Source organism: Myodes glareolus, chromosome 6 (genome assembly GCF_982192425.1).
Source record: "Myodes glareolus chromosome 6, mMyoGla1.1, whole genome shotgun sequence".
NCBI classification, from domain to species: Eukaryota; Metazoa; Chordata; class Mammalia; order Rodentia; family Cricetidae; genus Myodes; species Myodes glareolus.
In genome coordinates, this window is record NC_142031.1 from 90,593,765 (window position 1) to 90,610,418 (window position 16,654).

Sequence of the window (16,654 nt, forward strand, 5' to 3'; positions counted from 1 at the left end):
TCTCTCCTCTCTTCTCCAAATGCAGATGAAGAGTAGTTGTTGATGTTAAGTGGCCTTTGGACTATTTTCTTCCCTTCCTTCTCTGAGATTTTGATTTTGGAGCTGGAATTAATTTTCCAGCCTTCTATATGTTTTTATATAGATAGCCTAAATTAGTGTGAGTGATTTCAGCTAGCAGAATTTTGTTATGTATTGCTGAAGTTAAAGAAGTTAGGAATGGATGAGATAAAGAAATTTACAGAACATTGCTGACCTTAGTATAGTCTTTTAAGTGGGGCTCCTTTGATTGCAAATCATGAATTGCTGGAAAACGCTCTTTCGTTGTAGCATTTGAGATACCTTTTCACCTTTAAGCTTCAGAATATATGTACTGTCTTTTTGGGTAATATAAAAAAAATGTTACCCGTGTCATGTGGTATTTTAATTTTGGATGTCTGAAAACCAGGTGTGAAATTTCAGAGATTTAGGGTTTTGGTGTGAAGTTTTTGTTAATCTAGCTAGAAGGAGGCTTCTAGCTGTGGGACTATATGCTTTAATTTTCTCAACTCGCTTCCATTGTCTTGGGTTTCCTTAAAACTCCACTTTTTGTTCGCAGAGTGTTTTTTTATTTCACTGTCTCCTCCGTGGTTCAGAAGCTTTTTAATTTCACACAATCCCGGTTGTCTGTCCTTGGTTTTCTTTCCCATCATTAGAATTTTTATGATGATTATTTTGAATCTGATGACTATATTGGGTTTTTACTATCTTATGCTAATGACTGAGCAGGATCTTTGTCTCCTAATGTCATCTTAATTTCTTTCTCCAGTGTTTAAAAGTTTTTACTATAGAGGTAATTTTACTTCTTTGATTTAATTTATTCTTGGTTTTTTTTTTTTTTTTTTTTTTTTGGTGCTGTTGTTTTCCTGATTGCTTCTCAGCACATCTGTCATTGTATGAAAAGCTACTTATGTTGATTTTTGATCCAGGCTACTTTGCTGAAGGTGTTCATCAGTCCTAAGAGTTTTCTGGTAGTCTTCAGGGTCTTCCATGTATAAGAACATGTTGTCTACAAATGGAAATAACTTAACTTCTTCTTTTTTATCTTGCCCCTTTCTCTTACTGATTTAGTTAACTGATCAAGGGCTGTATTGAATAAGAATGAAGGTAGGGGACACACTTGTCCAATTTTGATTTTAGAAGAAATGTTTTGAGTTTTTCCTAATTTAGTATAATATTGTCTGCAGGTTTGTTTTATGTGGGCTTTATTATACTGGAGTTTTTCTTTCTATTTCTAGGTTCTTTGAGGCTTTTACCATGAAGGAATGTAGGCCTTTGTCAGCTGCCTTCTGTACCTTTTGACATGATGAGGATGATGACCTTCATTAATTTTTTTAAATTTTATTTATTTTTATTTTTTTGAGATAGGGTCTTGCTATCTACCCCAGCCTAACCTTGAATGTTCATTGATTCTCCTGTTCCAGTCTCCTGAGTGTGGGGTTCTTCAGTTCTCATTCCTTACCTACTCCTTACCCTGGACAAGAGGATAGAAGGGGCTGAAATTGGCTAACTGTGCCTTCCCAGTTCCACATAAATCTCTGTTAGGTTCGTTTGCCCAGCAGGGCAGGCCTTCGTCACAAGGACTATTCTGGGTGTATGTAATTGAAAACAATCATCTTCCTCCTAGTGAATTTAAAAATGACTGTTTTCTTCCAACTGTACCTTGAAAACTTTGGAGTTTTGTGAGCAAAGCCAATACAAGCTTGGGATCTGCCTCCAGGCTTCTTAATTCAGTCTAGTTCTGCTCCTGCCAGGGAACTCAGCTTGTGGGCAGTTCTTGGCCTCTCAGGTTTTGAGGTGGTATTTTGCTTGTGAACTCAGTTTTCTTTTTTTGTTCAAGGAAAAAAAGTCATGATTTTGAGTTTGACATATTTTCTTGTAAGGACTTGTAAAGACTTCAGTTTTTACAAATGGCTGAAACTGAAAGTCCATTGCAAGATGGAAGTCAAATTGCCATGTCATATGTCAGACATCAACTCAGTAATGGGACTGTCTCCCCTTTCATTCTAGCAGACCTTGGGACACTCCCCCACCCCAAACATGACCCATAGCATCACTGTGTTAACCCTTTTCAAGTGTATAGTTCAGTGGCTTTAAGTTCAGTCACATTGTAGCAGTTGCCATTTTTCTGGTTTGAAGGTTAGAGACTTGAAGGTACTAACCCATTTCCCTGCTCATAGGAATCATACAGTGTTTATATTTGCTTTGTATCTGGTTACTTGACTTAGTTGTATTCATGGTCTCGGGCACTTTCAAAGATGAGCTTTAAAACAGACTGACTTAAATTCCTCTTTAGATGTAATCAGGTCATTAGAATAATTGTCTCGTGTCCTGAGTTTGTGACCAGAGTCATTCATATGCTTTCTATTTGTCCAGCCCCAGAATAGAGGAGTTGGACATGGGACAGTTTGGGTACATGAGTAACAAGCGTATTAAACTGTTTGGAATGTTCCTAATTTCTCCTGTAGTCCCTGGGAAATACAGCAGGTGAATAAAGTGTGCACACTCCTCCATGTTCTGTCTGCTACTTGGGCTTTACAGATTAAGGTTTGATTATTTTTGTGGGAAATGCTTTGTAGTGAGGGAGGGAGCATCTTCCTTCCACCTCCTTCGTCTTTTCACTGCTGAGTGTGATGACTTAGGGCTCTTAGATTCCAGCCTCACCATCATGAAAGAGTTAGCTTGCTGGCGAAAAGAAATTGGGATGTTGTGAGGTTCACTTAGCTGCTGCTCTGCTTTGTTACCTTTTCATAGGAGAGATAAGAATTTCATACTCTTTAGGTAGAGTTTGTTGTTGATAAATTGTACTATGTAGGTCAGTCTTGGGTTAGAACTGTATTGTTTGTTTGAGGACACTTAAAGTCCAGATGACTGTAGGTTGCCTTTTGCAACTGAGATTCACTGGAAAGATATTGTTTCCTCCCATAAGGAACAAGGTTGGGAATTAGGGTTTTGAAACAGTAGCAAATGGTACCAGATTAGTGGTTTTTGAGTCCCTAGGTTTGCTTTTAATAAGTTTCGAGCTGAAATGGGGTCTGCTAAAAGCATGGCAGCTTCTAGAACCTACTAGAATGCTTTGTGGGCAAGAATGTTTTGTTCATTTAGAGAACTCTAGATTTATAACTGGTAGAAGATTGGTAAATATTTGTTGTCCAGGTTGGGCAGTGGTGGTGCACACCCTTAATCCCAGTACTTGGGAGGGATAGGCAGGTGGATCTCTGAGTTCGAGGCCAACCTGGTCTACAAAGTGAGTTCCAGGACAGCCAGGGTTGTTACACGGAGAAACCCTGTCTTGAAAAAAAAAAACTTCAGTGTTCAGTATATTAGAGAAATAATAGATTTTATGTGTTTGAGAATTTGGTTATCTAGGATTCCCGATGTACTTTTCTTTTTACTATAAAATTAATTTAGTATTTAAAAAGTATTTGCCATAGAGTGAACTAAGAAGAAATTACACAAAGTGATAAATTTCTGTGATACACTAATTCATTTTAGTTTCTTTGAAGATGGGGGTTTATAAGCATGTTATAGGTCTATGATTTTTGTCATCTTTTAAAGTTTATTTTTTACTGTCTTTTTCCTTATTTCTAGAAATAGAAAATCACATTCCTTTTATACTTGATACCCGTATCCCAAAGAAAGCATATTGAATTTTACAAGTAAATTTTTTATTCTTTTAATAGTCTTAGTGCTTTCTTATAAGCCAGACTGAATGAAACAAAACTTCAGTTTTCATGAACTTGTATTCACATATAGGAGACAGAGAACCTAGATAACATAATGAATAAAAACATTGTCTGAGAACAGAGTCTTTTTATCTGTGTAGGGTAGACATTGTGGGAAAGAACCTATCTGATACCAGATCCTTTGACATTGTGGGGTAGTGAACAATAATTTCTTACATATGACATCTTATTCCTCCACAGAGCCAAAAGGTTTTTTGAGTCTAGGCAGGAGAAGGTATAGACATGCTAAACAATGTGTGTGTGTGTGTGTGTGTGTGTAGGGTTTATCTGATTGTTTTGATGTGTTAGAAGCAGGAAGGTATGTGTATTGCTTGTGTTGGGAATCTGTGGAATATTGAGAACATAGATTGGAAAACTGAAAGATGTGCTGTTTGACAGCAGATCTCAGATGGTCTTATGGGTATGTGAAGCCATAGACAGCTTCTCAGGAGACAGACATTTCTTGTGAAGATAAGTGACATGGAGAAAGTGTACAAAGGGTCCAGTTTGGAGTATCTGAACTGTAGAGTGGGCCAGACGACTCTGGTTGTCTAGGGCATCACTGATTTTCTAACCCTGTGAAGGGCGCTTTGTGAAACACAAATCCGGAAAACAGTTGTGTGGTGTAGTGTCCTTGTAACCAGCAGGAATGAGGGACCAAGTTAGAGTATTGAGAAGTGAGGACAGTGAGTGGGTGCAAGAGAATTTTATAATATTGGGAATGGAGTATTGTGGGATAGTAATAGATGGATTCAAGTGCAAGGCTGTGTTTTCTCAGTAGATGCTGTTTAGGTGTTTTATTTGTCTACCTTATATGTGCCTTCATAAATTACATCATTCCTTGTTGATCTTGTCTTAAATATATCTCTCCCCCCATGTTGTGTTTTGTAATCCATTTTGGATTAGAGATTCAAGTTTCTTAGAAATGTTTCTGGGCTGGGGAGTGGTAGCCCACACCACTTACACCTTTAATTCCAGCACTTGAGAGGCAGAGGCAGGAGGATCTCTGAGTTTGAGGCCAGCCTCTTTTACAGAACTAGTTCCAGGACAGCCAGGGCGATACAGAGAAACCTTTTCTTGGTGGAGAAAAAGATTTCTGAAACAAAGAATATTTTTCTTTGAAATAAATAAAGGACTTAAAAATATAGACATCTTGACATATGGCAGAGTTAGCCATTTTACATCATTTATTTAACAACTCAATATATTACATTGTGGTAAACTGACTTTGTATCTATAATATTTATTTAGGGTGGTAGATATTAAACCTAGGCAAGGCCTTATGTATATAGGCCGCGCCTTGGACTATACCCCAGTTCCATACTTTATGATTATAATAGTTGAAGCCCTGTGACTTGAGTTAAAAGATATTACCTGCACCCCCCACCCACCCACCCATCTCATCCCACCCAATAAGCTAAATTTCCAACCCCTAGATATTTTATCACAGAAGAGTTCTCAAAAGTTCTTCAAAATAAAGAGAATAGTAGTATGAACCCCAAAGTACCCATAGACACTTGGTGGTATTGCTATATCTCTTCCTTTGTATGTGTGTTCCTGTACGAAGTATTTGCCAGGAAGACACAGCCTTTCATCACTACTGTTTAGGCATCTAATAGATAAACACTCAGTTATATTATTCTTGGACACAAAATGTCATTTCTGTTGCTTTTCCTGTTTTCTTTTTTTCTTTTTTTTTAAATTGTAATTTGTATTTGCCTGTTTGTTTTCTAAAGAGAGAAAGAAGGCATGAAGTGGGATGGGTAGAGAGGTGGAGAGGATCTGGGAGGAGATTGGGGAGGAGAAACCATAGTCAGAATATAGTGTATGAAAAAATATTTTAAACAAAAGAAAGATGTTTATGCCCATTTAATGCTATCTCATAGGAAGGAAGATTTGGGTTCAGTATCTGTTTGTTTCATAAAAAGACTCCCCCTGCCCCCACCTAACCAGATTGCTAGAATCAGGTTCCAGTCAAGTCTCGGTTATTTTTAAAGCCCCAGCAGTGTGAAGTGGTGTGAAGTGTTTTGGGTATACTATTCTAGGAGAGGGCTACTGTTTTGATTTTACTGTTCTGTACAAGATATTAAAATAGCTAGTTTCTGTATTTTATGATCTTTAAACATAGAAGAGCTTCCCCAAAGGGGAAGAGTGGGTGTGTGTGTAGTCCCATGCACGCAGAAGTCAATAGTGAAATCTTGGACAGTTTGACAAGGCTGATTGGAGGATACTAGTGCTCTGCGTAGGACCGAACTGTTTGCGTGGTGCTGGACATTGCTTCCTCCTCTGTTAAATATGGAATGGGTGGCTTAAAAGTTTTACAGTTCCTAATTTTTGTCTGTTTATTTTACATTTATCTTTGATTTTGACAGGATTCTCAAAGTTGGATTGGTGGAAACAATGAACCGTTGACTGGCTTTACATGGCGAGGTGGTTGTGAAAGAGAAACAACAGGCATACAAGTTTGGAATGAAGTGTTTGTGGTTGACAGACCTAATGGAACAAAAGTAAATTTCTGCTTATACTTTGCTATTTTCTCATGTATTTTTTCAAGAGCAATTTTCTGGCATTAAAATTTACAACAACACAAAACTATTAATAAATAGCCAAGTATTTTAATGATTAGTGTGTTAAGATATATAATATATATGTTTCTTGACTTAATTATTGTTTTAACCTTTTATCATTTAATGTGTAATTTTTTTTAGGTGGTTTTGGTGATCATTGTACTAAATATTTTAAACTTTCAAATTCCTAGGTGGCTGTGCTGCTAATGGATACCCAGGGTGCCTTTGATAGCCAATCAACGATTAAAGACTGTGCGACAGTGTTTGCTCTGAGCACTATGACTAGCTCTGTCCAGGTGAGAGTGTATGCTGTGATCAGTTCGTTCAGTCCTACCTTTGCGCAACATCTGCAAATGCTTTTGATTGAAGAAAAATGGATTAGAAGTTAAAGAGACCTAGCTGTACTTCTTAATCATTATTTACATCTGTTTGTGCTTTTCTGGCTTGGTGTAAAATTAAATACTTCACATAGATATAAAGGGTGAAGTGAGTCATCTTTGCTTTATTTTTTATCATAGAACCAATATTTTATTAGTTCTTTGAGAATTGCAGTGTATTTTGATTATATTTACTCCGTTTCCCCAACTCTTTCCAGATCCTCCCCACCTCCCTACCAACTGTGTCTTCATTTAAAAAAAAAAACAATCAACAAACCATTATGTCCAGTTTATGCTGCTGGTTTATTGGATATGTGCTCATCCACTGCAGTTTGAAATAGCAACGTAGTTTTCTGTTTGATATCTTTGACTATTCTTGATTATTTGAACTAAAATAAATAAAAATATTAAGAATTAATATTTATTTATTTACGTTTTTCGAGACAGGGTTTCTCTGTATAGCCCTAGCTGTCCTGGAACTCACTCTGTAGACCAGACTGGCCTTGAACTCATAAGAGATCTGCCTGCCTCTGCCTTCTGAGTGTAGGATTAAAGTTGTGCACCAACACCCAGCAAGAATTAATACTTAATTTAGAAACCCAAGTGATAGTTAGGAATTTATAGCACTGGTTTGGTTTAGAAAGTTGCTCACACTCTAAATGTACTTGTTCTACCAAGTTCTCCTTTCTTCAAGATAGATTATCTCTGTATAATCTAGAGTGTTGACATACATCATTTTGTATTCCTTTTTTTTGGGGGGGGTCATTTGTGGTTGGTAACATCCTAGCTCAAAAATTAATGATTGGAGTATGGTCTCTCAAATCCTGCTGGCAATAGTATGTCAGGAAGGGTGTCTGAGTACGACAAGAGATTGTCTTAAAATCTCTTAGTTCATAGGCAAGACTGTCAAAACGTCTTAAAACTTTTGTGATGATTTCTAGTAATGTCTGAAACATAAGCAGTCTCATCTCATCCCCTTCTTCTTCCATAACTTGAAGCACCTGAGTGAGAAGAAGACTGGGTGCAAAGAGAAGTTCTTTTCAGCCTAGTCCTGTTACAGCTATACTTTGTTGCTATTCTTTTGTTTATATAACTTTTTGATGGTAGGAGATTTGGTTTTGGACAACCTATACTACTTAGACATTTTTTTTTTGTCTATAAAATGAGGATTTTACTTAACCTGCCTATCTCATGTATAGTTGTTGTTTATTATAAGAGATAATGCATATAATTATATATATATATGTGTGTATACACACACACACACGTATACTTTTGTGAGGGGTGATGGTAATGGGATTCAATTTGTGGTGTCATGTATGCCAACAAACACTCTCCCACTGAGCCACAGTCTAAGCCTTCATTATATTGCTTTCTACAGACTTTGGAAGGTTGTTTTCTTCTCTAAAATGTTGTGGCTTCTAGGTATGGTGGTGTGCTTCTGTAACCTCAACACTTGGGGAGCTGAGTTAGGAACTCTTGAGGTACATAACAAGAGTAAGTTAGTTAGAGGTCATCCTGGGCTACATAACAAGAGATGAAAACATTTTTTTCTTTTGGACTGGTAGACAGATGGCAAATTGATCTTGTTTACTCTTTCAACAGATTCTTAGGACTTACTGGGTACAAGGCCGTTTACTAAGACCCAATGATCTAAGATAACAGGAACCAATCTCTCTTTGTTCTTACAGTCTACCTCTTATAGTAAAGCATCTACACTTGTGTTCTAAAAGTTTCGGCCCACATGGATAAGAATAAATTGGTTTTGTTGTTAGCTTTTTATATTTTAGACACCTTATTGGGATTAACCAGTGACTAGGCATTCCCTTTTGGTGTTTACTCATGACTCTCAAGTTTGCCTAGATTATCACTTATCTGTTGTTAGAACAAATTGTTCTCTGTGGAGCAACTGCGTTTACTGATACTGAGTTCTGCCTTAGAGGTTGTGTTTGCAGGTATCACTGCAGTGCCAGCCCTGGCTCTTTTCTAACACTCTGTCATGAAAGGACTGGGCCTAGCAAACCCTCTCTCAGTTTGTTCTGAGTACACAGAACAGCCACTGTGAGTTCTGCTCTGTGTCTTGGAAAGCCTCCAAAAAATTCTTAAAAAGGGCAACAGTGCCACCTACTGTTCCTTTTCCTTGTTTCCATGGCCGGTAATGTCAATTCAAGTTAAAGAAACCGTGTCGTGTGAGGGTGGATGCCAATAATTGCAGCACTCTGAAATCTTAGCACATGGGAGGCAAAGGCAGGAGAATTATAAAAGTTTGAGATCAGTCTGGGGTAAGTAGAGAAATAATTTTTAAAAACCCAAAATAGAACCAACCAAACAATAAAACCCTCAGAGCCTATTGAATGAATATATATTCTGTACCACGAGGAACTGTGTTTTTCTAAAAGTTTTGCCCCTTGCATTCACCATCTTAGATAATGAGTGAAGCAATCTTTACCTTCATATCCCCTCGCTGTGTACTTCGGGGTGGCCTTGGTTGCCATCTGATTCTTCTGCTCCTACCTCCCAAATGTCAGAATTTCAGGAGTGCATCATCACACCTGTTTCAGCTTATTTTTTTAAAAATGACCATGACAAAAAAAGAGACCAAGAAAGAGGAAAAGAAAGTGCATAATACACTTAGGCCATGAATATGTGTGTCTTTATTAGTTTACTGCTTCCTTTGTAATGAGAAATGCTGTCCATGTAGCACTGGTTAAATAGTGGCTAAGTGATTAATTTGTACTGTCCAAAATAACCCTTCTAATTATAAGGGATTTTATATTCATTAAAACATTGATAAAAGCAGAATAAATTTTGTTTTAACAGGTATATAATTTATCCCAGAATATTCAAGAAGATGATCTTCAACACTTACAAGTATGTCTTAGAGAATATGTGCCAGAAGTATTAAAACTTGACTCTTTCTTTATTGTAAATTCATGTTTAAAAATCTGTAATATTTTTGAATTTCTATGGCTTTAAAGAAACGATTAATTGCTTAACTCGAGGACATTTCTGATAAACTTGATTCATTAGCCAGTGAAATGCCTGACTTTCAGATAAGGATAAAGACTCTGACAATCTACTAGCTTTATGTGGATAGTTTTATTAACATCTACTACTTTGGTATAGACCATGTTATAAATAACTTTTTTCAGGTTCCTTGGCAGCATTATTTTAAATAACTTGGTTTGATAGTTATTTACAGAGTATGGAAGACTTGCAATGGAAGAGATCTACCAGAAGCCATTTCAGGTAAGAAAGTGTTTTAGCAATTTAAAAACATACCGGTGAGAAGTTTCAAGTCCCAAGTGCATTACAGACTCATTTTGTACCGGAGTCAAAGCACACTGTTGACATACATCATCAGCCTACTAATAGAAGCCTAACAGGACAGGAAATAAAAGGAATAACTAGATTAGTTTGCAATACTTCTACTTGGCAGAGAGGTGCTTCTCTTAGTTGATGTTATTTAATTCCAGAATTTAAGACAGAGAATTTACAGTATGTCAGATTTATTTTACACCTGATAATAAACTATTAGAAAGTGTTATGGTTTCCTTTTTTGTGATATATTACAAGTTGAAGTCAAGTCTCCTTGGTATCCTTCATTTCATATGGAAAAGTTTGGGTAGTTTGTTTATTTTATTTTTATTTTATTTTATTTTTTTTGGGGCAGCTAGTTTGCAAGCTGGTATTTGTATTGTTGACTGCAGTGAGTGGAAGAGAATGATAGCTTTGTTTGCCTGTCGGGGTGAGGAGTTTATCCTGTGTGACAGCTTTGATAGTGATTATAATGGTAGTGGACTTGCATTAATTTTACCTCTTTTTTTTTTTTAAATCTGGCACTTCTGTTTTAGACAATCTCTTTATGAAACTGTTGGGAAGATCATGGCTTCCTTTTGTATAGATGGGTGAAATGTACTATATTTGGATTATATCAGTTTTTCTAATGTAGAATAATTAATTCACCTAGGAGACATTTGCCAATGTCTGGGGATATTTTTGATTGTCACAGTTTTGGGGGAGGGGAGGTTAATGTTCCTGACATGTAACATAGAGGCCAGAAACTTTACTATAACTCAAAGGGCAGCCCTGTACAAGTACTTATCTGGGTCAAGTTGTTAGTCGTGCCAAGAATTTAAATGTTGTATGGATAAAACATTTATGAAAATGGGCTCTTTAGTACCAAATCTACCAGTGTAGAATTAGCCATGCAGAAGAAGTTGTTCTAGTTATATAGATTGATTTAAAATTATGGTATAAATTCTCTGATATACTTATGTTCATTTTGGCTTTGAGTATCATTGCTTTATGTGTAGTGAGGTTCTCAAGTAGAGAGGGTTAGTTGGTGCAAGGGTTGGGAAGTTGCTTTAGTGAACTATTGATTATAAATATGAAGAGCATACTAACCATTTGGCTACTCTAGCCCTTTTTATTTTTAAATTTTTGGTGCTGGGGATTGGACGCAGGACCTCAAGAGTGGCAGCTGTGTGTTCTACTCACTGAGCTGCTCACTGTAGAGGTCATTTGTAGAAGGAAATTTTCAGTAAACTTAGAATTTTGTAAGAAGTGATTTGTATTTTTTTCCTATATGTAGACCTTAATGTTTTTGATTCGAGATTGGAGTTATCCTTATGAACATTCATATGGTTTGGAAGGCGGAAAACAGTTCCTTGAAAAGAGATTGCAGGTAAGCCCCATTTCTTGGAGAAGAAAGCATATGCCTCAGGCCAGGCAAACGGTGGGTTTCCTGGACTGCCCTGATCCTGCTGGTTACTGTCATGTGAATCAATAAACTGTCCTAGCATAGTCAAATGATGCTGCGTAAGTGGCGAAGGTTTTCCAAAGAAGATACTCTTAAATAAAAACAATTATTCCTCTTGCAAGTGAACAACCTACCAGTAAATATTCAAATACTGATGTTTTTGAAAAGTGACTATTATTATTATTATTATTACAGTTATTATTGTGTGTGCCTATGACATGTGTCTGGGTATGTACGTGCCATAGCTTATGTGTGGAGGTCAGAAGACAACTTTGAAATTTCAGATTCTCTCCTACCTTTACATAAATTCTTGATATCGTTCAGAGGTCATCAGGCTTGCATGGCAACCACTTTACCTGCTAAGCCACCTAGACCCTTTTAAAAGAACCCAGGTATCCTCATTCATATGCAGTGTGTTTTGCGAAAGCATTCCTGGAAAATGACCTCTTGAAAGGTCATGTTTCTTTATCCCTGAAGGCACTTTCGTGTGAGATACTACGTCTCCACATCCAGAAGACAGTGGCAAGAAATCCTTTTATTATGTGCTTATTATAACAAAATAAAAATATTTTATTATGTATGATAAAATGATAATTATTTTATTATTCATAATAAAATGATAATTATTTTATTATTCATAATAAAATGATAATTATTTTATTATTATGATCCTTTATTATCAGAAGATTTTTGTCTGATTATGACATGACACATTTCATTTCTCAACCGCATTCAGATAGTTGGGGCACAGTTTTCTTATTTCTAAAATGAGATTAATTCCGTATTCTTAGATTATTTGGAAGTCATTTTCAGACCTGTGATGTAATTTATCAGGTTTTTTTTTTTGGTTATTTAGAAGAAAACAACACAACATATTAGTCATGCCAGCTAAACTCTGAAGTATATAATTCAAAGACAAGGTCTTACAGCGATATATCCAGTCACAAAATTGCTCATATTTTGAGTGTGCAGCTTGATGAGTATATAGTGAACGTAGATGTGTGACTTGTGCCCAGAAGCATCCAATCCCATATGCTCGCCCACCTTAAAACCTGTCTGTCACTCTTGACAGATTATATGAAGTACAAAAAGGCTCATAGAGTTCTGGCTGCCTCTGCCTCCCTAGTGCTGGGATTAGAGAGTCCCCCCCCCCAATATTTTTGTTCCTGAGAGTAAACTATGTTGTTAGCTATAGTTTAATAGTTCATTCATGTTACTATACAGTATTATGTTAATAACAACTGCCTTTCATTCTGTTGATGGAGATTTAGATAGTTTCCAGGTTTTAGTCATGACCAGTGCGTGTTTTGTTGGAATGGTCTTTCAGAAGAATATTTGGGAGAATGCATGAAGTGATTAGTATCTAAGCATGCAGGCAGGAAGTAGTGGCATACACTTATAATCCAGCACTCAGGAGGCAGAGACAAACGGATCTCTATGAGTTCAAGACCAGCTTGGTCTATGTAGAAGGTTCCAGGCCAGCCAGGGTTACATAGTGAGACCCTGTCTTAAAAAAATTCCAAATGTAGACATTTACTTTCTTTCACGGGATGGTAAGATGGTTCATCATGTAAAGACACTTGCTACTAAACCCAGTGACCTCAGTTCCATCTCCTAGGACCCATATGGTAGAAGGAGAGAACAGTCCTTGAAAGTGACCTCAGCATGTGCGCCTTAGCACGTTTGTGTTCTCCTCATCCCTATATGCAGGTACACACACACAAAATAAATAAATAAATAAATAAATATATATATCTAGGCAGCGGTGGTGCACGCTTTTAATTCTAGCACTCAGGAGGCAGAGGCAAACAGATCTCTGTGAGTTCAAGATCAACTTGGTCTACAAGAGATAGTTCCAGGGCAGGCACCAAAGCTAAACAGAAAAACCCTGTCTCGAGGGATTAAATATTATATATTATAATATATAATAAAAGTGTTTTTAAAAGAATGTTCTTAAGAAAATGCATAGTGGTCTATTTTCAAAGATCTAGTGACTGACAAAAATAATAGATAATTATGTAGAGAAAGCACTAAAATTCTTATTGTAAGTTTGTTTGGCGTGCTTTAAAAAAATTCCGTATAAGTTTGTATGCCTGTGTTGATATGTTCATGAATACGGTGCACTCTGAGGCCAGGAGTGTTGGAAGCCCCTGGAGTTGAAGTTACAGGCAGTTGTGAACTGCCTAATGTGTGTGCTGGGAACCAAACTGGTTCTCTTCAGTAGCAGTGTATGCTTTTGACTGTTGAGAATCATGCCAGCTGCTACACTGGAGCTTTTGGCTGTACTTTATATTTTGCTCAGTGGCTAGCTTTTAATTTTAGGCAATTAATATTTTGTGGTTTTGGCTTCAGTTTAGTGTTATTTTGACATAAGCATTTTAAAGGCAAATTCTTTATTAGTTTTTCTAAGTCATAATCACAACTTGTTATTCAAGTGTTAGATATTGTAATTAATTGTTTATATGTTTTGGAACATCAAACAGCTTTCTCTCAGAAAAATGCCCTTCAAGTTGATAAAAATGACCAGAATTACACTTTTATATTTAGTATTAGTAAACCACCACTCTTGAATAACCTGAGTGTAGTGTGTATGTGTGTGGGTATGTATTTGTTTCCCTTTTAAAATTAAAAAAAAAAAATCTCTCTACTACTTTGCTTTTTATTTCTTCTTCAGGTAAAGCAGAACCAGCATGAGGAGTTGCAGAATGTCAGGAAGCACATCCACAACTGTTTCTCAAATCTGGGTTGCTTCCTTTTACCACATCCTGGTCTTAAAGTCGCGACGAATCCTAGTTTTGATGGCCGACTGAAAGGTGGGATTGCCCATGCATGCTAAAACTTTTTATTACTGGTTAGCAGCTGAAAGTTTGTATTATGTTTTGTTTTTATTTTTGAGATTATAATGTGATTGCAACATTTCTCCCTTCCCTCTTCTTCTTCAAACCCTACCCATCCTTGCTCTCTTTCAAATTCATTTCCTTTTTTCATTAATTGTTATTGCATGTATATGTATGCATTTCTACTTCTAAATTTAACTGCTTAGTCTGTATAATATTAACTCATATGTATGAGTTATATATGTATTCAGGGCTGACCATTTGGTATGGGATAACCACTTGGTTTGCTCTTCCTTGGGGAAGACTAGTTTGCCGACCCTCTGCATTCCCTAGTTGCCAGTAAATGTCTCCTTACATTTCCTATTCTAGTGATAGCTGTGTCGTTGCCGTGCTCTGCCACTCTGTAGCACACTGATTAGCCCATTTTATAATGTTGTCTTGTGAGGGATTGTGTCCTGGAGCTTCTGAAGACAGAGCATTGCACAACTTCCTCTGATTGCAGTCTGCTAAAAAAGTTTCATTGATTGAATTAATGAACTCAGGTTGTATGTGTGTGTGTGTGTGTGTGTGTGTGTGTGTGTGTGTGTGTGTGTGTGAGAGAGAGAGAGAGAGAGAGAGAGAGATTGAGAGATTGAGAGATTATTCTAAGTGTGATGGCGGAGGAGTTGAGATTGATATAATTTACCATATAGCTAGAACAAAAACAGTCTAATGCAGAAATTTAATATAGAATCCTATATGATTTGCTCTTTCTGAAAAAGTTATTTTAATCATTGTACAATTTGTGTTGAAAGTCTACCATTTGAACTGGAAGAATTATAGGGAAATGGAAGGAATGGGATAGTAGAGTACTAGGCATTTTTTTTTCCTGTAGGAGACTTGGCATGTTTATATGAACTCTTTAGAAAAAAGGAATATGCTTAAGTAATAGATACTATCTACTTTTCATAAACAAAATTTCATGATTCTGTCAGTGAGGACTTATTTGTGCTTTTAGACTAATGTGTTGACTAATTTCGTATCCATCAGATATCGATGAAGACTTTAAACGGGAGCTTCGAAATCTGGTTCCGTTGCTGCTTGCTCCTGAAAATCTGGTTGAGAAGGAGATAAGTGGATCTAAAGTTACTTGTAGAGATCTTGTCGAGTATTTTAAGGTAGGTGACCACTAAGCTAAACAGCTCTGTCTGAAAAAGAAATGTACTTACCTTTTGTTTTTCGAGACAGGGTTTCTGTGTAGCTTGGATCCTGTCCTGGAACTAGCACTTGTAGACCAGGCTGGCCTTTAACTCATAGAGATCCACCTGCCTCTGCCTCTGCCTCCCGAGTGCTGGGATTAAAGGCGTGTGCCACCACCGCCCGGTTTGTAGTTAACTTTTAAAATATCTTCATGTATAAGAAATATACTTTCTTGTAAAAAAAAAATGTTTATTTTTCTCCCTTGCATTCATTATGTCAACATTAAGGATGTAGCAGGGTCTGGAGAGGTGGTTCAGTTGTTAAGAGTACTTACATAATCATGAGGACCAGAGTTCTCATCCTAGACGCCATGTAGCGAACTCTTATGTTTGTGACCAGCCTCGAGAGGGTGGAAGATAGGAGGATGGATCAGGCTTGCTGGCTACCAATTCACCGAGAAAATATGAGCCCCAAGTTTACAGGAAGACCATGAATCTGGAGTGTCAAGGCATGAGAGGAGAACATGTAACTCCTTCTTATCTCTGCATGTTAGCATAAGGTGTGTGTATACACCCAGACTCACATGCACATAAGCACTCATAGATGGAAGTGTGTGCACGTGGGACACATACAGACATAAGGAAGTATATATATTTTTTACAGGTTACAGTAAGCTGTGTCTTCTATTTAGTGATGCTATTTGTTCTCGGAATTATCTCTCCTTTTCCTGCATCTCTGATGTGGAGAAAAGAGCCATTCATCATACTGCAACACAGCTCTGCCATTTTGAGTGATACCTGGAATTGGCTGTATATTTCTATATACCAAAGTCTCACAAAATCTTCCCTTAGAGTTCTGAGAATTAATAAGAATAACTAAAAGTATCTATAAAAGTTTTTAAGTCTAAGTAAACTATTTGTGGAGATTTTTTTTTCCTGTTAGAACAAGTTGATCACAAAAAGTTGTACTAGTAATAGTTATAGTTAGATGGGTGGGAAATAACAGCTAATGAAGTTAATATATTTTGCTTACTTGTAGATAACATCACTTTCATGCAATCATTGTTTTGTTATGAAATAAGTCTGAGTTGGTGGAAAGTTGAGGTGAAGACTCCTGTTTGAATGTCATAAACTTGTCCTCCTCACTCTTTTTCCTCCTCTTTTCTTGTTTG

The 16,654-nt window shown here is 36.8% G+C and overlaps 1 protein-coding gene and 1 long non-coding RNA gene across 4 annotated transcripts in view; one reads left to right on the top strand and one right to left on the bottom strand.

Annotated features, from left to right (window-relative positions):
* LOC125388271 (uncharacterized) overlaps window positions 1-16,654 on the bottom strand; it is a 300,518-nt gene that overhangs the window by 132,895 nt on the left and 150,969 nt on the right. The gene's annotated exons all lie outside the window — the stretch shown is intronic.
* Window positions 1-16,654, top strand: part of Atl2 (atlastin GTPase 2) — a 43,167-nt gene that overhangs the window by 20,415 nt on the left and 6,098 nt on the right. For all 3 annotated transcript variants that reach the window (XM_085691011.2, XM_085691010.2, XM_085691012.2), the window contains exons 3-9: window positions 6,134-6,268; window positions 6,520-6,624; window positions 9,526-9,576; window positions 9,898-9,954; window positions 11,300-11,392; window positions 14,142-14,280; window positions 15,334-15,461. In XM_085691011.2, the coding sequence (XP_085547137.2) occupies window positions 6,134-6,268; window positions 6,520-6,624; window positions 9,526-9,576; window positions 9,898-9,954; window positions 11,300-11,392; window positions 14,142-14,280; window positions 15,334-15,461 (708 nt within the window). The remainder of the gene's footprint in view (window positions 1-6,133; window positions 6,269-6,519; window positions 6,625-9,525; window positions 9,577-9,897; window positions 9,955-11,299; window positions 11,393-14,141; window positions 14,281-15,333; window positions 15,462-16,654) is intronic.